At 38.0% G+C, this 25,326-nt stretch overlaps 1 protein-coding gene across 2 annotated transcripts in view; it reads left to right on the plus strand.

Moving 5' to 3' along the window:
• The window catches only part of LOC124782548 (double-stranded RNA-binding protein Staufen homolog 2), a 257,615-nt gene that overhangs the window by 177,077 nt on the left and 55,212 nt on the right, over positions 1-25,326 (plus strand). For both annotated transcript variants that reach the window (XM_047253950.1, XM_047253949.1), the window contains exons 12-13: positions 3,888-4,058; positions 7,536-7,677. In XM_047253950.1, coding sequence (XP_047109906.1) covers positions 3,888-4,058; positions 7,536-7,677 — 313 coding nt within the window. The remainder of the gene's footprint in view (positions 1-3,887; positions 4,059-7,535; positions 7,678-25,326) is intronic.

Consider the following 25,326-nt stretch of genomic DNA (forward strand, 5'->3'; position numbering starts at 1 on the left):
ACTAAACCTATATGTAGAGATCTTTGTAAAGATATTTTGTCGAAGAAATGTCTTATGGGAAACACAATAGGTTTCACATCTGTAGGTTGCTGCTGGTCTGTGTACTTGTCTTGTTTTAATATCCTGGAGACAGTAACTACTTACATGGAATTTTTCATCTTAATATTGATTTCTGGATATTAAAAGCTCTACACATGTTGAAAGTTGATCCTGCTGCTGATAATTTACTCTAGTTGTTATTTTTGTTCATGGTGAGTGTCATTCATTTGATCTTTATTGACAGCAATGCTTCTATGCTGCGTTACTTCCTTCAGCTCACTCACTGTTCTTTCTAGTGAACTACCTCTTCTGCTATTAATTGCTATATCTGTGGCATTTGCATGTCCATATTTAACCACATATTTTGAATTTCTGAATAACTGCTTCCAGAGTAATTGTGAAAAGTGCTTTAGGAAGGGCTTCCCATTACATTACTCCCTTACTGATGCTAAATCAAATAATCCATCCACTTGCATGGCAGCCTTGGAGCCAGCTAGTGTTGCTTGAATGTACGAGACATACTTAGACAATAGACCCAGCATTTCATTCCCTTAGGCCTAAAAAAGGACTGTTTGAAGTCTACATAGAGATTATGAAGCTCATTATTATATTCATATGCATTTACATGTGTCTGCTTGTTGACTGAAATCTACATCAGTATTCACCTAAAATCTCTTTGAAGCTAGCCAGTTGAGGATAATATTAGAAAAAAGTTTTGTAGGCTGCAGTCAATAGGGTAATAACTCAGTAATTAGAACAGCAACTTTTTTTACCTTTGCTTATGTTGCATAAGTTGAATCACACCTAGAGTTCTAAGGTTCTTTCTTGATTCCATATAAACATAATAAGTTCTATAAGTCCCCCTTTTTAAGCAAGTCCACAGTTATTTCATCAGTTCGTCATGCTTTGTAACGTTTTAGACAGTCCATAGCCTTCCACGAATACGGCCAGTTTTATCTTTATTCTGCAGTATGATAGGATAGTTGCTCACTTCTGGTTGCATTGATTTACAAACTTGAATTGAAATACTCTCTTCATCTATGCAGGGCATCTTATCTGTTAGCAGTTTTCCCTCTTTATCCCTACACAGTGTTGTTTTAGATCTATATTCCTCAATTCTTTCTTTACATTTTCTTATAAATTCTGCTTTCATTCCTGTAGTTACATGCTTCCATATCCCCCCCCCTTTCCCCCCCTCCCCCCCCCCCCTCACCCCTTGTGGCTTCTCTTTTTTTTCCCCCCCCTCCTACATATCAGAGCAGCCTCTATCCTCTTTTCCTTGTATATTGCATGGTTAAATCTTGTAATTCATTACTGATATTTTACCGGTCCCTTTGTAGATATTTCTCTTGGCAAACAGGTACTTGCTGTCTTTAAACTGTTCATGGCAGCAAACTGGTCATGTCTCAGACCACTACTACTAGTTTCAGACCTCTCGTGCCAAATATACTTCTGAAAGCCTCTTTCTTGCCTAGTTTGGCATTGTAGTCACCGAGGACTATTATGAGTTCATATCTAGGTATTTTATCGCCGCAGTTGATCATGAAAACAATTTAGCATGACTTTACCCTAGTCTTCTCATGCAGCGCATGCGGTAGTAGCCACTAGAACAACAACTCCGTGTGGACAGCATGCAACAGATGTCAAATTGGCATGAAGTGTACTGCATGCTGAGATGTGTGTATGATTAGCATTTCAGTGCAACCACACAAAGTAGTTAGGAGTAACACCATCCATACTATGTATATAAGGAAAGATTATGCAGTGAGTTTCTCATTCAGAAAACATATTTGAAAATTGCTTGTTTGTTTGTAAGATTGTAGTGTCATGTCTCACGTCAGGAGGAGAAATGCCTGTGAGCACATGTCAGAATTCGACAGTAGCAGGATTGTAGCCTGTCGAGACAGGTTTATCATCGTTCAGTATTGCTGCTCGTGTCAGTTAGGACCTCACATTTATCGTACAAAGTAGAGTCTGTGAGCAGTATGGCCGTATTCAAAGCCGTGCATGATCTCAGTGGGCCCACCGATTTGTAACAGAGAGGACAAACTCGTTATACTCTTGCTCGTGCAGGTTTGTATAACCATTTTTTGTACCTTATGTCAAGAAACGGGCTTGTGTGCAGCACGAAAGTATTCTTATGAACAGTACAACACGCCTATAGCATAATAAGTGTCATCTCGACAACTGTTGTTGTGCCTTCCCTTAATGGGGGAGCAGAGGGAGGTGTGCTAACAGTGGTGCAACTGATGATAACCTGGACATGAACGTGCAATGTATCATCTCTTGCGCTGAATCCCAATTCTGTGTACAGCATCTTCATTGATGATGTTTTTGTGAAAGCCCCGTTGAGGACAAACATTGCCTAGTACCTGACATGATGGTACATGAGGCCATTGGTACACAACGCCATCATCACTGGTTTGCATAGCTGGTAATTTTACCATCCACTGGTTTGCATAGATGGTAATTTTGACAGCAGCTGTTACATTTCTGATATGTTAATGCTGGTGGCTGTGCACTATCTTTGAAGGTTTTGTGATATTTTATTTCATAGGTCAACATGAAATCTGTTGTCAGCACTGATCGGAACTACTTTGTTAAGAGCGTGTCCTGCTGTTGCACGTGCCAGCATGTCACACTGTGGTCAGAAATATGTACTTAGCTGCTATAAAGCTTGTGCTTCTGCCAGAGGTGCCAACACTGTGCACTTTATTTCGCAACTTGTTTATCGACAAGTCGTCTAAAAGTTTGATAAAGTATTCTTCCCACAGTACTGTATAACCACAGTAAGTAAATTCTGTTATCTGCTATCCTTCTCGGTGTTGCAATTTTAATTATAAGCTGTGTATGTTCAGAAAAATTAAATTAGGACACTATAAACCTCATCCAATGCTCTCACTGTCTCTCCTCTTTTTCCTGAGGATTACAGAGAGAATTTCTGTTTAGATATCTCTTCTCTTAGGTCCCATTCCATACGTCAGCTCTGTTGAGTAACACTGTTCATAGCCACCATTTGCAGCAACATACACATATTCCCTTTTTTAGATTAAACATGTTATGCTGATATTCCTACTCATTCATCTTCATTAGGGCAGTCTGGTGTTGTTTGTCAAAGTATTTACGAAGGTAAGCTGTTCATAAGGTAGCTCTATCCCACAACAATAAACCTGGAGGACTACATTTTCAGTTCAGGATTAGCTCCCCTTTAAAGGTTGAGAACCATATCTATGGAGCCGCCACTCTCCTGTGTTGTAGAACACACTCCATCTGGCTCCTCTGTTACGGTCATTATGTTCAGGGTGACATTGCCAGTAGCTGTGCTACTGCTGCCATAGTCCCCAGCTTCTTTGGAGCACACAAGTGTTCCCACCAGCAGTGAAAGTGCCTGTGACAAGTTGATGTCTCCTTGGCAGAGCTTAAAGATAATAAAGTTGTTTAAAACCAGAATTTTATAATATGGACTCTGGGTAAATTTTAAATAACACTGACGTAACGTATCAAGAACCCAATAATAAATTGTTCTGTAATGTTGTTTCAATAAAAGCAAAGAGGTAGCTGATAAAAATTGAAATGTTTATTAGTAGTGTCATCTCTCTAGGGTACTACTCCTTGTTTCTTACTGTTCCACATCTTTAGAGAAAATGCTGTCGTCCCCATTGACTTTCTGAATCACTTACCCACTATAGAGATGTTGCTCCTGTGTATTGATATATTATTGTTTTAGGATTGGTTTCAGTGTTTGTTTGTTTATTTGACATATTATTGCAAGACAAAAATTAATGAAATAATTTATATGTAATTGAAGAACATTGTTCAGAATGTTAATTTGTGGTTCCATGTGTCAGGTGACTCTGGGTCAACATACATATCAAGGAACAGGTTCCAACAAAAAGTTGGCTAAGCGTGCAGCAGCTGAAGGCTTACTACAGTTGCTTGGCTATTCAAGACCTGTTGCACAACCTGCTAAGCCGTCTATCAAAACTGGTGAAGCTCAAGAAAGTGATAAAAATCGCAAGGTATGGATAGCTTTTGATAAGTTAACAGGACTAAATTATAACCCTGGTGTGTAGTACTTAGTAGTAGACATTATGCATAAAATGCAAATAGAATAATGTGTGGCTCATAATGAATAGTCATAGCTGCAATTTCTCTGAAATGTAAGTCAGTTACTAATAGTTGAGAATGTTTCAAAGATTCATACTGCTGCTATGCTAGTTTAAGTGTAGGCCCACGTTCTTGTCAGGTGTAGAGTAGCACCATTCTAGCACCATTCTAAAAAAAAACCACAACACTCCAGCAACCACACATGTGGCTCATCTCCCACGTTCCCTAATCATCGTGTGGGTTGGGCATCTATCTAGTTTTGTTTGCAAAGGAGGAAAGAGTGGTCTGATGGTAACGTTTTCAGCAACAACAGGAGGAGTTGCATGATACTGACACCTAAAGTTGTAAACCAGGCATGTATGCAATTGTGAGAACTCACTTTGAGAAAGTTAAGGATACAATTGGTACCTTTGAAACAAAATTTTTAACCAATTTCCCTAAAATATTCTCAGACTGGCTGGTCACCCTGTACAGTGAAACACAATAAACCGATAGGTTTTATTACAAAATTTTTGGAGAGGTGTACTGGAAATCAATTGCATGTGTAAGAAGAGTAAATGTTTTGGAGACAATTACATCTTAGTGGGCCATCCTGCTTTGTAAATAATCCTCAACTGAATACCCAATTTTTACATGTTGTGCTACATCCAATTTTTTCAGCAAGTGTCTTGTTACCTGCTTATATAAGTTTTGAAGATAATGGATGGACTGTTGCTGAGGTTCAAAATATTTTGTAGAGGATTGATGATGAGCTAAATCAAACATTAAATGTTATCATAATGTTCAGTGCACAGCTGTTGAGTAAATTTATTAATCTAGAATTCCTCCTATTAACATTGTTCCCTACAGTGTTCAGAACATCTCCACTCCTTCAGAAGAGAAATGAATTTACAGTTTCAAAGCTTCATGCTGGTGCATTTTTGTGTGGTTTGTTCTAGATATCATTTTGTGATTCTAGCCACATTATCTTGTATAGTTAGTTACATAGAAATTCTTGGGTGAGCTAACTTCCATTAACACAGCGATGATTAGGTAGAGGTCTACACATGGCTAGCAGATAATATGGAGGGGAAAGGAAAAAAAAAAAAAAAGATAAACATGTTACAGGGCAGATGATGTTATGTCTCAGAGAGGTACTCCTTGCCAGAGTACTTCATTAAGTATATAGCACTAGGGAGAAAAAATTAATGGAATTCAACATTGTATTCATTCATCTTGCAAGTAGTATTCTAAAGAAATTTTAAATATGGAGCACTATGTACAAAAACATGATAGTGCATACTGAATCATTAAAGCCTAAATCAAATAACATTAATCATATGTTGCATGACCTGTGTGTTTGCAGTGGATATTTCCTACCTTTCATCTCATCAAATCATTAATTTCATATAATAATTGTTTGAGCATCACTTCCTCCTCCTCCTCCTTGTTCGTTCTGATTGTTGGAGACCATCATAAGCTGTATCACTGTAACTTTTACAAGAAAGTTTCTCACTTGTGTGTGAAGTCCATGTCCTTAAGCTTCCAAGCCATGATATTTTTCATCTTCCTTGTCCTTTTTTACCTGGCACCTTTCCTTGAAGAACGATCTGCAGCAGTTTATATCTGTTTCCGTTCCTCATTGCATGGCTGAGATACAGTAGTTTTTTACATTTTAGTTTTTCTTTCTTCATTTTGTGGAGAATGTCATTGTCAGCAATTTTATCTGTCCATGGCACACTTTGCAATTCTTCAGTACAGTCATATCTCAAAAATGCCTGAAGACATTTTCCTGTCTTCTTGTTCAAAGTCTAGATCCCAGCTCCATAGAAAAGGATGGGAAATAGGTGAGAATAACTTGTCACACATGTATAAATATTACAATAAGAGTAATCATTGCAAACTTGTAAAATCAAGGAAAATTGTCAATGGAAATTTCCTATAGATATTTATGACATATATTTTTATCACATGTTAAGTATTTCATGTTTAATAGAAGTCAGTCTCAAATTCATGGAAAATGTTACCATCATCCAAAGAAGGTGATATATTTAACATGCCATAACAACATGAAAAATGTTGTGAATTGAGTGAAAAATGTGATGTAGCTAGCAGTTAAAAAAGTTTCATGTTCTCTAATGTAATTCAAAATAATTTTAACATGCCATAACAACATGAAAAATGTTGTGAATTGAGCGAAAATAGTGATGTAGCTAGCAGTTATTTTTATTTTATAGACCAAGAAAATGAATGTAGCCTTCCATTAACTGTACAATCTGAAAAGAAACGTATGAGCATTGACGGTAATAAAAAGGATAACTGAATTTAACAAAATCACTAGATCTTTTAAAAAAGTTTCATGTTCTCTAATGGAATTCAAAATAATTTTCTTGGAGTTTTGTGAAAACGTCAGATTATTCGTAGCTACAGTTAACGTAGTGCTTATAATCTTTAAGAGGCATAAGCCTCTCTTTCCTAAAACATTCTCGATCTTCTTTTTACAACTTCTGGATCTTCTTTCTACATCACCATGAAGATTTTACAGCTATACAGCAGTTATTTGTTCACATATCCCTCCTTGACAATCACAACATCATTAAGAAATGAATCAACTCTGTTTCATTTTCCTGCACTTTATATTTAACATCTGAAACACAGAGATGTAGAGAAAAAGAAGAAAAGCTGCCAAACTTTCAGACAGAATCCTTCAAAATTGGCCGTCAGACTTGATGGCTAGTTATCTGTTCTCATAACTTGATTATATTCAATTCTGAGGTTTCCAGTAGAAAGTGAGGTATTACGTAGGAAGAAATAATTGCTCTCTAATGGCCTCACGAACAGCTGGATGTTGCCTCCTATCTATATCCAATATTGAAAGCTAGTATGTGATATGTCCCTCATATAACAGCTGTTAATAAGTGCAGATCAGTTGTATAATAAGTGCAGATCAGTTGTATTTGTTACATAGGCATATAAGTAATTTTTGCTTTTAAGAAATGAAAGTTTTCATTCCGTAAGATATTACACTTGTGTCTGTGACCTTTGTGCACTAATTTTAAATGTCTTTAACAACAAATTTGCGACTAAAATGCCAGTAACCATATTGAGTCATGCCCCACTTTTATGTTCTTACACCGGACCTAAATATGTTATTGTGTACTAAATGTCCCCCATCCTACCCTCAGACTGTGCTTGCAATGGCACTGCTCGAAGAGTTGGTTGATTGCCTTTTCACTGCTGCTTCACTTCCCCACCCTCTTGTTAAGAATAATACAGAACAGCTTGTATCGCACATTAACTTTGTAAGAATGTTTTAATTCAAGATGTTTTAGATGTTTGTTATTTGCTTTTAAATTGTGCTGTATAGTTAATGAATTTTTAGTACCAGCACTCCCTCTTTTTTCTTCTAGGTCACATTTTTAGATGAAGAAAAGACTCCAGAAATGCCAGCAGGTGGTAGCAGTGGGCGTCAACTGGTGCCTGGATTGCTACTCATGTCTGACAACAATACAACAAATGGTTATAATCAGAATACACCAACAAAAGTATCTGGTTAGACTTCTTTCTGTCTTTAATTAAATATATACATGGATGTCAATTACATCTTGCAGCTATTTACCTATTATTATACAACAAAACTAGTTATTTCAACTTAAGAAGTACAGCAGTTGAGTGTTTCTTGTCTCTGGTAGAAAATCCAAAGACAGTTTTCATTCAAAAAGTATATTTGAAAATTGTAGTAAGTTATACACAATATTCAGCAGTTTTCTTAATAGTAAGTGTAACATATAGGTCATAATACAGTTGTCAGAGTATAATATTTGTAAATAATAGATTGTTATACAAAGGGAAATGCATGGAGTGTCCAGTACACAACTATTCAAATAACATTTAAAATAAAATGGCAAAGAACTGCTATTATGCCCAGTATTGTCTTAGTAATAGAATGTCATGAAAGTATTCAAAAATGTATATAACAACAAAAATAATCACTTATTGATAATATGATGTAACTGGACAGATAGAAACTCTACTCTCCAAGCAGTGGCAGGGGAAAACACACTCAAAACGTTTTAACTTGTACAAGCTTTCGGAGCCAGTGGTCCTTCTTCTGGCACAAGAGTTGAAGGGGAAGGAAGAAGGGTGAAAGAAAAGGACTGGAGAGGTTTAGAGAAAGGGATGTTGTTGTTGTTGTGGTCTTCAGTCCTGAGACTGGTTTGATGCAGCTCTCCATGCTACTCTATCCTGTGCAAGCTTCTTCATCTCTCAGTACCTACTGCAACCTACATCCTTCTGAATCTGCTTAGTGTATTCATCTCTTGGTCTCCCTCTACGATTTTTACCCTCCACACTGCCCTCCAATACTAAACTGGTGATCCCTTGATGCCTCAGAACATGTCCTACCTTCTTCTAGTCAAGTTGTGCCACAAACTTCTCTTCTCCCCCATCTTATTCAATACTTCCTCATTAGTTATGTGATCTACCCATCTAATCTTCAGCATTCTTCTGTAGCACCACATTTCGAAAGCTTCTATTCTCTTCTTGTCCAAACTATTTATCGTCCATGTTTCACTTCCATACGTGGCTACACTCCATACTAATACTTTCAGAAACGACTTCCTGACACTTAAATCTATACTCGATGTTAACAAATTTCTCTTCTTCAGAAATGTTTTCCTTGCCATTGCCAGTCTACATTTTATATCCTCTCTACTTCGACCATCATCAGTTATTTTGCTCCCCAAATAGCAAAACTCCTTTACTACTTTAAGTGTCTCATTTCCTAATCTAATTCCCTCAGCATCACCCGACTTAATACGACTACATTCCATGATCCTCGTTTTGCTTTTGTTGATGTTCATCTTATATCCTCCTTTCAAGGCACTATCCATTCCGTTCATCTGCTCTTCCAAGTCCTTTGCTGTCTCTGACAGAATTACAATGTCATCGGCGAACCTTAAAGTTTTTATTTCTTCTCAATGGATTTTAATACCCACTCCGAATTCTTTGTTTTTTGTTTCCTTTACTGCCTGCTCAATATACAGATTGAATAACATCGGGGAAAGGCTACAATCCTGTCTCACTCCCATCCCAACCACTGTTTCCCTTTCATATCACTCGACTCTTTATAACTGCCATCTGCTTTCTGTACAAATTGTAAATAGCTTTTCGCTCCCTGTATTTTACCCCTGCCACCTTCAGAATTTGAAAGAGAGTATTCCAGTCAACATTGTCAAAAGCTTTCTCTAAGTCTACAAATGCTAGGAACGTAGGTTTGCCTTTCCTTAATCTAGCTTCTAAGATAAGTCGTAGGGTCAGTATTGCCTCACGCGTTCCAACATTTCTACGGAATCCAAACTGATCTTCCCCAAGGTCAGCTTCTACTAGTTTTTCCATTCGTCTGTAAAGAATTTGTGTTAGTATTTTGCAGCTGTGACTTATTAAGCTGATAGTTCGGTAATTTTCACATCTGTCAACACCTGCTTTCTTTGGGATTGGAATTATTATATTCTTCTTGAAGTCTGAGGGTATTTCGCCTGTCTCATACATCTTGCTCACCAGATGGTACAGTTTTGTCAGGACTGGCTCTCCCAAGCTGTCAGTAGTTCTAATGGAATGTTGTCTACTCCCGGAGCTTTGTTGCGACTCAGGTCTCTGTGCTCTGTCAAACTCTTCACGCAGTATCATACCTCCCATTTCATCTTCATCTACATCTTCTTCCATTTCCATAATATTGTCATCAAGAACATGCCCTTGTATAGACCCTCTATATACTCCTTCCACCTTTGTGCTTTCCCCTCTTTACTTAGAACTGGGTTTCCATCTGAGCTCTTGATATTCATACAAGTGGTTCTCTTTTCTCCAAAGGTCTCTTTAATTTTCCTGTAGGCAGTATCTATCTTACCCCTAGTGAGATAAGCCTCTACATCCTTACATTTGTCCTCTAGCCATCCCTGCTTAGCCATTTTGCACTTCCTGTCGATCTCACTTTTAAGACGTTTGTATTCCTTTTTGCCTGCTTCATTTACTGCATTTTTATATTTTCTCCTTTCATCAATTAAATTCAATATTTCTTCTGTTACCCAAGGATTTCTACTAGCCCTCGTCTTTTTACCTAATTGATCTTCAGCTGCCTTCACCACTTCATCCCTCAAAGCTACCCATTCTTCTTCTACTGTATTTCTTTCCCCATTCTTGTCAATTGTTCCCTTATGCTCTCCCTGAAACTCTGTACAACCTCTGGTTTAGTCAGTTTATCCAGGTCCCATCTCCTTAAATTACCACCTTTTTGCAATTTCTTCAGTTTTAATCTACAGTTCATAACTAATAGATTGTGGTCAGAGTCCACATCTGCCCCTGGAAATGTCTTACAGTTTAAAACCTAGTTCCTATATCTCTGTCTTACCATTATATAATATATCTGAAACGGGTCAGTATCTCCAGGCTTCTTCTGTGTATACAATCTTCTTTTATGATTCTTGAACTAAGGTTGTGCTCTGTGCAAAATTCTACCAGGCGGCTTCCTCTTTTGTTTCTTACCCCCAATCCATATTCACCTACTACGTTTCCTTCTCTCCCTTTTCCTACTGACGAATTCCAGTCACCCATGACTATTAAATTTTCATCTCCCTTCACTATCTGAATAATTTCTTTTATTTCATCATACATTTCTTCAATTTCTTCGTCATCTGCAGAGCTAGTTGGCATATAAACTTGTACTACTGTGGTAGGTGTGGGCTTCGTATCTATCTTGGCCACAATAATGCATTCACTATGCTGTTTGTAGTAGCTTACCCCCATTCCTATTTTCCTATTCATTATTAAACCTACTCCTGCATTACCCCTATTTGATTTTGTGTTTATAACCCTGAGAAAGGGATAATAGACAGGTTAGAAAATGAAAGATACAAAAAACTAAACAGGAGTGAAGAAAGGAAGAGTTACAGTGAAGAAATGCTGAGACCAAAAAAATTAATGAATTGAGGCCAAGTGAGTGGCAAGAACCAAAGACATGTTGTAGTGCCAGTTCTCACCTTCAGAGCCCTGAGAAACTGTGTGTGGAGGAAGAATGCAGATGGTATGTGTTGCGAAACAGGCACAGAGGTCACAACGGCCATGTTGTAGAGCATGCTCTGCAACAGGATATTGTGTGTTGCCAGTATACAGCTTCTGCCAATGCTCATTATTTCCTTACTAATAACTTGGTGTAAGTCAAGCCCATGTATAAAAGGCCGAACAGTGTTATATAAGAGCTAGTACACAACACTTGATGCTCCCTTTGATAGCATAGGTTTTGCTAGTTACAGGGGCAGTGTAGGTGGTGCTAGGAGGGTGCATAGGGCAAGCTTTACAGTGGGGATGGTCACAGGGGTAGGAACTGTAGGGAAAGGGAGATGGGTGCAGGAGCATAGGGTCTGACAAGGATATTGCAGAGATTGGGAAGGCAACGAAAAGCTATTCAATGTATGGTGGACAAAATGTTGGACAGAATGGACCTCATTTCAGGGCATGATTTTAGGAAGTCATAGCCTTGCCAAAGTAGCTGATTAATACATTCAAGACCAAGATAATACTGAGTGACAAGTGGTGTATTCCTAAGTTGTATTTTTTGCAGGGGTCAGCAGTATCAGGATTGGATGTGATAGGATGGGAAATCTGCTTATTAGCTAGGCTGGTGGGGTAATTACTTCCAGTGAAGGCTGAGATGAGAATGGTGGTGTGTTGCTGTAGAATCTGCATCTGGACAATGCATCTGAACAAATATATTTGTCTCAAACTCCAAGGCTGTATGGGAGGAAATGTTTGACATGGAAAAGATGGCAACTGTCAAAATGTAAGCATTGTTGTTTATTAGTAGTTTCAATGTGAACAGAAGTGAGTAGCTGACCTTCGGTGAGGATGAAAGCAACATCAAGAAAAGTGACATGGGATTTGAAATAGGACCATATGAAATTTAATTGAGAAAATATAGTTAGAGATTCCAAGAATTTTAAGAGGTCAGCCTCATCATGAGTCCATATGGCAAAGATGTCATAATGTATCCAAACCAAACCAGGGGCTTACGGATCCCAGGAAAGCCCTTTCCAAGTGACCCATGGAAAAGTTGGCACAGGAAGGAGCCATCTTGGTACACATGGCTGTGCCCCTGATTTGTTTGTATGTCTGGCCCTATGAACGATGACAAACAATATCTTCCTCAGAATTGTCCAAGGCTGTCACTTGCTTCTTTCTCAGCCACTTCTTTCCTGGTGTGTGCAATCTTTTTGTGTCACTCTCACCACAATCTCTGCTGTAGTGTTATTTTCTTTTTCCGTTTCAAATCATGTGTTGGACTGTCACTATGTGTTGCACAGGACATTGTTCAAAATAAAATAGAAGCAAATAAATACTAAAAACATAAAAATGAAATCAACTACAAATTTAACTATTTAGCCAATGATGAAACAATAGCACCAGTTGCACATGAGACATCCACTGGTACCAGGGACACGCAATCAAGTTTGCAGAGTGGCATTATGACTCCTACTACCTATTTGAGTGCAATCTCTAGTTTGCTGGCTACCTGCAGTTGCTAGGCAATGAAACAACACTACGTAAGTGCCAGTACCAAAGACTCAATTCCCTGACTATAGTTCATCAGGGTGTCTACATGGACAAGGAAAAATAATTCCCGGATTTTTCCCGGATTTCCTGGTTGAAAATACACTTTCTCCTGGGTGAAAATACACTTTTCCGTGTTAAGTGACAGTATACTTTTTCTCGGCACTTATCAATTCTTTTATGGTTTATGGTTTTATACACCGGCATAGAATTTCCCGGCACTTTAGAAAATGAAACTCAGGGGAAAGAAAACACGTTTTGGAAACATCGTTGATGTGCAGCAACATATACACGAAGGTATAAATTCGAATTCCACCGAACACCGCATGTTACTTTCCGAAGCATTAAAATCGAGACAGCGACGCGCTTTTGTAAGCCAGTCACAGCTCATGTCACCTGATCTCGCCAGCTGATGACAGCATTTGACACGTGATGTAGTCAGCCAATACCAAGATCACTCTTAAGTAGTGCGAACACACAAATAAGAAAAATTAATGGCTCAAATTAATGTGTAGTTGTTGCTACAAGAAAAGCAAAGCTATCACATATAATATTGGTCTCTAAGATTAATAAGCTGCAAGAGAAGCTAAGCTTCCACATATATTGTTGATCTTTTTTGCGCGTCATACATCACATAAATGTGCCAGTAAAATTTTTTAATAACGACGTAAATGTCTGATCTTCTAGGCTCGAAATTCTTCATATGGTCGTCCCCAAAGAGTTTATTTTTAAATGACGAGTCGAACGCTCTGTGATTTAAGAAAATCATCGTACACTCTCTCACTACGTTTCAGCAGTTGCCAGAGAGTGTCAGATAACAGGCGTTACTGCACTTGCGCAGCTATGATGACGCAGGAAGCCCGCATGTTCGTACGTGTGAAACATTAAAAGATCTTGCATTAAAACGAATATAATGTAAAAAAAACTGTCACGTCACGCTCATTGGAAGCAATTTGTTGTTAAGAAGCACTGCACAATCTTCCTAAAGCCTTTGACACACTTAGCTGTTGGCAGACGCTTGTATGAGCACTGCGTTTTGTTGTTGTATAAAATGGCGCATTTTCTTTGCAACTTAAGTTTTATTTTCGTTTTTTCTCTCGTTCATGTTTTGTTGCTGCAGTATTATTCTGCAGAAGTGGGATACAGTAAATTTTTTTGTTAGAGTATTGGTTCTTACCAGTCAAAATCCCAAAAATTTAACTGAAAACTAAAACGATGAAAAATTTCTGGAACTCAAAAAGATTCCCGGGTTTTTCCCGTTTTTCTTCCAGATGAAAAAATTCCCGGGTTTTTCCCGGATCTCCCGGTTGTCCTGGGTCGTAGATACCCTGTTCATATTATTTTATTGTTTGATGAGACCCTTAATTCTTCAGCCCAAACTGTGCAAATGAATATTTATGTGTGATTTTGGCATCCGAGCTAAATGAAGTTTTACTTGATACTATACATCTGCTTTCATGGGATACACAACAGGATACATTAAAAAATTTCAAAAGTTCTACAGAAATTCTTAAGATTTCAAAAATTGTACAAATATTAATGGATGGTCCAGCCATAAATTGGAAAGGTTACAAGCAGCTACAAACTGAAATGAAAAAGATTTTGGAAATTAGATCGTAAATTTAGGTACCTTCATTTTATGCAAGGCGTATTGAAGAGGGAAAGGGGGGGGGGGGGGGGTCAGCTTCAGATTTAATGTTGATTTCATTTTAAGTAGTCTCTAGAATTTGTTCAAAGATTTGCTGTGAGGTGTGAAGACTATATGTTATATTCAAACATTAAATAACATAGGTTACGATTTTGTGCTCATTGACGGTTAGGCAGTGGTCCAGCAGAAGAGACCTATCAAGATCCTTAGAAATCTGGAATGACATGAAAAAATGTGTGTCCAGTGTTGAGAAGGGCAAGGTAACTAACCCAAGTATTCAGTCATTCACTGTCACACAAAATGCTATAAAAGGTAAGTGTATATCTGTTACATTAAACTTCTTTATTTGGATCACAAAAATTACTAAACCATTTTTGACTCTTATCCAAGCGATAAATCCCTGCTTCCGTTTCTTGGTGCAGATTTGACAACTTTTATCTATAATATACTGTCAGCATTCAGCGTGTTAAAAGGAGAAAATCTTGCAGCGGTCAATTTTCTAGCAAAATTATCAGAATTCACATTTGAAAAGGGTTCTCAAAATGGCGTGTCGAGATTTAGCTTGGGATGCGGACTGGTTGTTGAAGGAATTTCTAAATAGCAGCAAAGTCACAGAGAGGCACACATTGGAAGTAAAACATGATTCTATGAAGTTCACAGTTGCATTTACTAAAAAAGTTGTAGAAAAGCCTCCAGTAAATTGTCCTCTAGTTAGACTTGTTTCATGTCTGGACCCAAGAAATATAGTGGAGAAGAAAAAGTCCTTCAAGAAAATTATTATTTATGCAATGTGGTGGACAGCAACTATGTTCATCCAGATGAATGTGACAGTGTGCTCCTGCAGTATGGAAGTGATGTGGAAAGTATTGTATACTTTTTCCAGTTTTATCCCATATCCCAGAATTCTTAATTGAATGATTTTGTTTGAGAATGTGTGTTTAAGGAATAATATATGAAAATATGGGATGTTGTGAAAATGGTGTTGATATTATCTCATACACAAGCCTCCATGGTAAGAGGATTCTCAGTAAACAAAAATTTGGAAATAAAAAACATAATGGAGCCTTCATGTAGCTTTGAGAATAGTCAAAGACTACACAAAGACCAAATCAGCTTTTGTCATGGCTTACTAAAAGTGGAAATGTCAAAAAGGCTTTTGTCTTCAGCATTAATGCTGGGAAGAGAGATATGCTATATCTTGACGGTAAAAAAAGCCAAGGAAGCTGAGAGTGAGGGTGTATCTTAAACAGAAAGAAAACTGGTGTTGGAAAGCTAACAAAATCGGCTGAGCAGAGAGAGCAGAGAAGACTATGGATATTGCACATTTTGTTGTCAAACATTTTCCAAAGAACAGCTAAGGAAAAAATCGAGGAAATAAATGAAATTGAGAAACAGATTTCAGAAAAATGTCTAAAGAACTAAATGAAATCAATTTGGTGCTGTTATCCCACGATAAACTGAATATGTTAAGTAAAAAGTGAGCAAACTTCAAGTGTTATATAATTGTGTGATGAAATGTCCTTACATTTTTGCAAACAATTTTGTGAAGTGAAAAATTCATGGCCAAATTGAGTGGTACTTTTTCATACTATTATCTAAAAATCAGTATCGTTGCACAAGGGGATGTTTATGCTAGAAACTTCAGATTGTTGAAGAAATGTTTTAATAGTGAGGTAAATATTATAATAGTGAGTAAGGTATTCTTGTATTTATAAGTTTATGTATTTTATGTGAAAAATAATTTGTTGAAGTCTGCTATGTATGAAATTGCCATTGTTTTAATTATTTTAAGATTCTTACATACACAGTGTTTATATCAGCAGCAATGCCTTAAAAATTACATATAAGCTCCTTAAAAACTCCATAATTTTCCCCAGCAAATAAGAGCACAGACCATGTGTTGCCATAAATTTTACATTGGGTAAAAGGCAGAAAAATATGCATATGATGTGAAGAGCATCATAACACTGACAAAAGTAACTCATTGACATTTGCTACGTATTTAAGGGATAAAAAGCATGTATAGATAAAATTGGAAACAGTGTTATTGCTCTACACAAAACAGAGAAATGTCTCCTGGGAGAGACTGAAATATTTTCACATTGTGCTAAAGATCCCTATTTCAGTTTTACTGCACAACTTGAACCGAAAAACAAAAAGCATATGTTGAAAATGTTTGTGATATTTTATTGCAAAGATAACACTGGTTGTAATAGCAATTCTTTGCGATTGTGTTTTTCATGTTCTTTGAATAGTTGCGTAATGGACACTGTGCATCTACCTTTCATAACAAAAATTATTTACAAATGTTGTATTTTGACTGTTGTGTTGTGAACAATATGTGACTGACATTTGTTATTAACAAAAACTGTGAGTATTGTGTATAGAATTTTCAAATATCATTTTTGCACAGAACTTATATGGATAAAGAGGAATCTTCAATACTAGTCATTGCCTTTGGCAAGTGACATAAAAAACATGTGAAAAACAACATAAATATTATACCCAATATGACGTCATATCAATTTCTTCAATGGAATAGACAGAAATGGTGGACCGAGTGGGGTGGCGCAGTGGTTAGACACTGGACTCGCATTCGGGAGGACGACGGTTCAATCTCGCGTCCGGCCATCCTGATTTAGGTTTTCCGTGATTTCCCTAAATCGCTCCAGGCAAATGCCGGGATGGTTCCTCTGAAAGGGCACGGCCGACTTCCTTCCCAATCCTTCCCTAATCCGATGAGACCGATGACCACGCTGTCTGGTCTCCTTCCCCAAACCAACCAACCAACCAACAGAAATGGTGAGTAAAAGAAAATTAACAATGTCGCAAAACAAACACTTCGGATTACAAATACTGTAATGAAAGGTATAATTTTTAGAATGAAAAAGGAATCGAGTGAGCTTTATCATAAAAACACACATTACTGCTATAATGGACTTCAGAATTTACAAATACTGTAGGTGAACTGTTGGACACCATATCAAACCATAACTGAGGACTATAACGACTGGTACCTGTTGAAAATGCCAGAAACTACCAAAGTAAGAAGTACACATTAATTTTCTCAAATCCTAATAGGCTCAGTTACTTTACCAAAATCCGATACTGTTGATAATGGCTCCCATGATTCCTGGAAATAATAGTTGCTTCATGAATAACCATAATTCATATTATACCCAGAAACAGCGAAATAGTTGTAATAAATAATACCTCAGAAGTCAACTCATATTTGAACCAAGCCAAACAAGCATGTCAATGAACAAACTGATAAGATAAAATAGTCAGTTTGTTGTCAGTGAATTACAATACTCATTCGTAGATAATATCAGCTGCAGTTTTCTACTAATAGCTCGTAATTGATCCACATATTCCAAATATTTGGCTAAGTTGTAAATATAAATAGAATATTGCAAAGAGTATTATATATAACCACATATTTTTCTGATTAACGAGACGCCCGCCATTCGTGCTGGCATTCGTTTCGTTTGACACCTCAACGAAAGTTGCACATTACACCTAACACAAATCTCTTGCTCCACTGCAGGTGATTCTCTTTAACACATGTAGTTTTCTTGTCTTCAACGAGATAACTATTGAATTCTAACCTAACTTAGATCTCAGGCTGCGCTACATTTCGGTCTGTCACCACAGTAAGTTTAACTGGTCAATTCCAACCTAACCTAGACTACAGTTTACACTATAGATAAATCTGTCACCACAGAAAGCTTTTCCGTATTCATGTTTGTTGGCTTTGCCAACTCAAAACCAAACCGTTGCATTCCAACCTGATTGACACCTCGGGCTACACTAACAATTAGTGCATCGCCATTGAAATCTATCCCACTGTCACATTATTTGGCTTCGCTAAATCACAACCAAACTGTTTATTCCAACCTAACCTAGACCTCAGGCTACGCTGCAGAAAAGTCGATCACTACAGAAAATTTTTCCTCTGCAGATTTGTTGGCTTCACCATTTCACAGCCGAACTGTTGCATTCCAACCTAACCTAGATCTCAGGCTATGCTACAGAGTGGCCTATCGCCACGGAAAACTTTCCTGCTGTCACATCAGTTGGCTTCGTCAACTCATAACCCAAAATTTCTGCAGTCCAACCTAACCTACACCTCATGTTCCACTACAGATCCATTTGTCACCACAGACATCTTTTCCATTGTATGATTTGTCGGCTTCGCTAACTTACATCCATATTGTCACATTCCATCCTAGCCTAGGCCTATGGCTAAACCATTCCATTATCATGACATTAAGCTGTTCTGTTGACTCACCAGGTAACCATTCTCTCGGAAATTCAGAACTTATTCCATAATTTCAAAAAATACATATCTCTCTTCACTCTACCTCCTTCTCGACTTGTACTCAGTTGCTATCTACAAATTTGCTAACACCAACATCAAATAGTTGCTAATATCAGCATACAATGCAAGAACCACCACACAGCAAGTCACTGTTAGACAAAATTAGTAAAGAAATTAAATTCACGCTAACAGAGTACATGTCAGTACTTGCCAGTAACAGATTAGCATTCCCGATAGGTTAACTTCCAAGAAATCACAGCTACCTATGAGCTATTTTTAAAAATATATCTAATACTTCAAAACCAACAGAATTAACAAACAAACGTAATTGCAAAAATTAAAATTTAAAGAAAGAAAAAACAAAACAAAAATGCACCTCCATTCCAAAACAGAAACTTAACTCTCTTTCTTCAGACAAGCACCGAGTTTGTGAAACATTCTCCCTCCAGACGTTATTCATATAAATGACTTTGTAGTACGGAAATTCTACTTTTCCCTCGCCCAGTAATACTTTTCATTTCCCCCCAATACCCTTTTATTGTGTTTGAACAGACCCCTATTTTTTTGTCCCTAAATTCAATGGAATGCTTTACAGCCAGATGCGTGTATCCAATTTTGTCTAACCCCTTATACCTAGCCCCCCCCCCCCCCCCCCCATCTGACATTATGATTGACCCATCTGCTATATAAGTTTTTGATAACTGAAACAGAGTACAAGACGCCCTATCATTAATTACCGTATTTACTCGAATCTAAGCCGCACTTTTTTTCCGGTTTTTGTAATCCAAAAAACCGCCTGCAGCTTAGAATCGAGTGCAAAGTAAGCGGAAGTTCTGAAAAATGTTGGTAGGTGCCGCCACAAATGACTTCTGCCGTCGAATATATGTAGCACTGCATAGTCATGCTTTGCAGGCACAAAGATAAATACTAGCGCCAAAATCTCCGCGTCAGTAAATAAATTAAAAAAAAAAAAAGGGTGGAAGACAAGCCTTCTCCGCCCCGAGTTTCGACCACTGCATTTTATACATTATCCAACGAAGTAAATACAAATTCCGTATTGTTCATCTTCGAATGTAGCAGCATTTCAATGTAGTGCGAAAATCCGACTGGCAAGACTGTTTGGGATGTTTGTCAATATGGCCAACACTACGTTCTGAATTTATTCCTACCTGTGAGAAGAGATGGTTGCTAATAGGAACTTTTATGAATTGTGAATCACATACAGTATTCTCTTCGCCATATAATACGAATATAAACATTTTGCCGTATATTCTTTCGTGTTTGCTGCTATCTCATTTAAATCCTATCTGCCGAATAAACTACGAAACTAGGGTGAGACAACAGCAAATGCGGAAGAATATACATATCATGTCATGTTTATATTCGTATTATTCTTATGCCTAATAGTGATACAGGCAGAAATGAAGCACGACAATTGACTAGATTTTTAAATCTAAGATGACTCTAATTTCTGTGCAGAATGTATTGTACTAAAGAGGCGTCTGCAAAGATTTTCAAACGGAGAAAAATTTTCGCTAAACTCTCGTTCAGAACGTCTTCTATCAAAAGCAATATATTATTTGGTTCTTGTTGATCATTATCAAAGAAAGCAGCAGTGTAAGTAACAACAAATAGCAGTCTCTTGCCATTGTTTTGCTACTGAAACAATTCCTCTCTTTTTTAATTGTAAGCGGTGGTAACGCGCATGAAAACAAGCCATGCCGCAAGCAGGGACAGGCCGTAAACACTCATTATCAGAATGCAACAAACAATTCATGACACAGTACAGTAATGCATTTTCAGCTTAGAGTGACGTAAACACCTATAACAAACAGAACGGCACTTACCAGATCAAAGCAAAATAAGCAATTAATTCAAACCAGACGAAGCACGTGAAAAAGGAAAGGTACCCGTATATATACGGACGGAGCTCGTGACGCATAGCAATGGCTACCTAGTAAAGCTTAACTGCTAAGCTTACGACTCGAGCCTACTGTAGCTGTATCGTCATTCCTTCGACCTAAATTGTGTCTCATATTACAATGGACCAACTTTGTTTCGATTTGGAGGTGCGGCCTAAAACTTTTCTCTCCCCTTGAATTTCGAGTCTCAAATTTCAGGTGCGGTTTAGATTCGGGAAATTTTTTTTTTCTTGATTTGGAGTCTAATTTTTCAGGTGCGGCTTAGATTCGAGTAAATACGGTACCTTACAAATCATGTCTGGAAAAGAGTGATTCCCTGAAACAATGGTCCCACACACCCATGGTCCAACAGCATCATGCCCTCCTTACCCCCTCCCTTCTCTCTCTCTCTCTCTCTCTCTCTCTCTCTCTCTCTCTCTCTCTCTCTCTCTCCCCCTCTCCCCTTGCAAATTGCAATTCATCAATTTCTATAACAACACCTGGCCTACCAATTTTGCTCCTTCTCATAACAAAATCTGAACAAACTTCCCAGATAATGAATACCAGTCTGTAGCAGTTTTGCGATATGTTTGTCTCGTAAGCAGCAAGCCATATAGGAAGCCTTGATTCCTCAAACCACATTCCTGTATAAATAGACCACATCAGATTGTCTTTTGCACAGCACCACATATAAAAGTCAATTGTGCATTTCTTTGAAACCTTGGACAATGTCATGCTGTTACCACAAACACTACCCTTACAATATCAAGCAGTTAAATTGTACTGTCTGGCAAAACTAATGACATTTAGTGGTTCCCTCAATTTATTAGCTAATTTCACAACAGTGAAACAAATGTGAGGAATATGTTGTTCCCCATTCCCACTATTTTCCACATCTTCAAAATCTGGAGCCTCGCTCTTGCCTCAATATTTTACAGTCCTACTAATAATTGAAAAGCAATTTCTAATACCACACAAAGACTAACAAATTCCCTTCTGCAGACACCAATGAGAGTGCATCAGTAAAATGTAAGGCTACACAGAAATTCAACTCAAAATGTGCAGCAAAAATGACATCACAGTAGCCACTTACCCAGAATGCATAAAATGGTCTCTGACCAAAAACGGTTGTACAAAATGAAAATAAATTATTCAGCAGCTTCACTTGTTCTCATATGTCATTTCTGTGATTTATCTACTCTGTAGAATACAATCAGCAACCAGCTTACCGTATTATTGAAAGAGCCAGGTTTGTAGATAGTGTTGCTCCATATTTATAATGTTTTATGCCTGCTACAAAGCTCATTTAAAAAATCAGTGACCCTTGAACAAAAGAAATTTTATTTCTTTACTAGTTTCAGGCACCCAGTGTTCTTTGTCAGAATATTATAATTATCTCATTATTAGTGAGTGTCAAAAATAAGCAGGTATATGCAGCATAGTATGGAACTAGTATGGTTCATAGTCCATATTAAAATATGGTATAAGAACACGATGTGAGAAGTACATGCCATATTTGTACGTGTACTGTGAACCATATGATTTCAGTATTGTACTGTATAGACCTGGTTACTTTTGATGCTCACTAATAATATAATTATAATATTCGGATGAAGGACACTAGATGCCTGAAACTGGTTGCTGATTTTTTCAACAAATGTACTTAATGTGGCTGAAGATGAATAAAGTACTAAGTATCACAGTAATTGTGCATGAATACAGTAAAAACCAATGAAATGTCGTATCAGATATGCAACTGGAATGAGGAGTATGCAGCCAACACAACTCAATAGCATTGTGTCCAGTAAGAAGAAATTGTACAATGGTGAACATAGTAGTACTTGTTAGAAGTATTTGTGACAAAATGTCACTCATTCCAGTGTGATACAATTTGGGGGAATGAATATTTCCTCTTATGAGGAATGTCTGCATAGTATTAAACTGGACCAGTGGCATCGTGTCTCAGGTGCCAACCTACAGCAAGTTGCAATTAATTCATTTGGATACAAATGTCTAGTCTGCTGAGTGCAAATCTAGTTGTAGTTGTTGTTTGCTAACCCTGTGCTGTAGGTGGTGTTTGGTATTTAATTGTTCCCATTTTTTTTTCCATTTAATGTCTTTCTCCCTAACTGTTATCATCTTCAGACTGAAGACTGGTTGGATGCGGGTCTCCACACTAGTCCATCCTTTGCAAGCCTTCTCATGTCTGCATACCTACTGTAGTGTACATTTAAATCCACACTATGTGATCAAAAGAATTCGGACACTCCTAAAAACATATGTTTTTCATATTCGGTGCATTGTGCTGTCACCTATTGCCAGCTACTCCAAATCAGCGACCTCTGCACTCATTACACATCGTGAGAGAGCAGAATGGGGCGCTCCACAGAACTCACGGACTTCGAACGTGGTCAGGTGATTGGGTTTCATTTGTGTCATACGTCTGTACCCAAGATTTCCACACTCCTAAGCATTCGTAACTCAACTGTTTCCGATATGATAGTGAAGTGGAAATGTGAAGGGACACATACAGCACAAAAGCGTACAGGCCGACCTCGTCTGTTGACTGACCGAGACCTCTGACAGTTGAAGAGGGTCGTAATGTGTAATTGGCAGACATCTACCCAGACCATCACACAGGAATTCCAAACTGCATCAGGATCAACTGCAAGTACTATGACAGTTAGGCAGGAGGTGAGAAAACTTTGATTTTGTGGTCAAGCGGCCGCTCATAAGCCACACGTGACACCGGTAAATGCCAAACGACACCTCGCTTGGTGTAAGGAGCGTAAACATTGGACGATGGAACAGTGGAAAAACGTTGCTTGGAGTGATGAATCACAGTACACAATGTGGCAGTTCGATGGCTGGGTATAGGAATGGTGAATGCCCGGTGAACGTCCTCTGGCAGCGTGTGTAGTGTCAACAGTAAAATTCAGAGCCGGTGGTGTTATGGTGTGGTCGCGTTTTTCTTGAAGGGGCTTGCTCCCCTTGTTGTTTCGCTTTGCGCTATCACAGCACAGCCCTATGTTGACATTTTAAGCACCTTCTTGCTTCCCACTGTTAAAGAGTAATTCGAGGATGGCAATTGCCTTTTTCAACACGATCGAGCACCAGTTCACAATGCATGGCTTGTGGCAGAGTAGTTACATGTCAATAACATCCCTGTAATGAACTGGCCTGCACAGAGTCCTGATGTGGATTTATAGAACACCTTTGGGATGTTTTGGAATGCAGTCTTCGTGCCAGACATCACCGACCAACATCGATACCTCTCCTCACTGCAGCACTCTGCGAAGAATGGGCTGTCATTCCTCAAGAAACCTTCCAGCACCTACTTGAATGTGTAACTGTGAGAGTGGAAGCTGTCATCAAGGCTAAGGGTGGACTAACACCGTATTGAATTCGAGCATTACCAATGGAGGTTGCCACGAACCTGTAAGTCATTTTCATCCAGGTGTCCGGGTACTTTTGTTCACATAGTAAACTGTCTGTAGTCAATCCTTGATCTCGCTTTAATATTCCCATGTGTCCCCCCTCCCCATTAAAAAAACTTCTCTAGAATCTATCCATTACCAACCTGACAATCATGTATCGCCTCAGGGTACTTCGAATAAGCCAGCCCATTCTTTTAGTGAAGTTGGGCCATAAATATCTATTGTCTAGAGTTTGAGTCGATACTTCTTTAGTAACAGTCCAGTCTACCCATCTAACCTTTGACATTCTTCTGAACACCACATTCAATAGCTTCTATTCTAGTCATATTTCCTGTCCAAGTTTCTTCTACACGAAGCTACACTCCAGGCAAATAACACCAGAAAAGACTGCCTAACATTTAAATATATATATGATGTTAACAAATGTCTCTCTTTCAGAAATGTTTTTCTCACTGTTACCAGTCTGCATTTTATATGCTCTCTACTTCAGATATCTTACAGCATAAATAGCAAAACTCATCTAATACTTTTATTGTCTCATTTGTTAATCCAGTTCCTGCACCATCCGCAGATTTAACTCATCTTCATTCCATTGCTCATGTTTCACTTATGTTCTTATTCACCATATAACCTTTTTCATCTACATCTACATATATAATCTGCAAGCCACCATACACTGCATACAGAAGATACCTTGTACTCCCACTAGTCATTTCCTTTCCTGTTCCAGCCTCAAATGGAGCAAGGGAAAAATGACTACCTAAATGCATCCGTATGAGTCCTAACTTATCGTGTCTTTGTGGTCCTTAAGTGAAATGTACCTTGGTGGCAGTAGAATTATTCTGTGGTATGCCGAGTTTTCTAAACTTTCTTAATAGGGTTTGCAAAAAAAGATTCTAGGGATTCTCATTTGAGTCCACGGAGCATCTATGTAATATTTGCTTATTGATCAAACTAGCAGCAGACATCCGAATTTCCTTGATGTTTTCCTTTAATCTAACGTAGCGGGGATCTCCTAAACTCAAGTAATGCTCCAGAATGGGTCACATTAGTTTCTATACAGGGTCTCCTTTACACGTGAACCACACGTTCCTAATATTCTTCCAGTAAAGTGAAGTTGACTGTTCACCTTTTCTACCACTGTGCCTACGTGCTTGTTCCATTTCTGTCACTTACGAGTGTTACCCACACCACTAATATTATATTTGAATATTACGGGATTGTGTTTCCTAGCCATGTGCATTAACTTACATTTTTCTACTATTAGAGCAAGCTGTCATTCATCACACCAAA

Source organism: Schistocerca piceifrons, chromosome 1, assembly GCF_021461385.2.
Source record: "Schistocerca piceifrons isolate TAMUIC-IGC-003096 chromosome 1, iqSchPice1.1, whole genome shotgun sequence".
NCBI lineage: Eukaryota > Metazoa > Arthropoda > Insecta > Orthoptera > Acrididae > Schistocerca > Schistocerca piceifrons.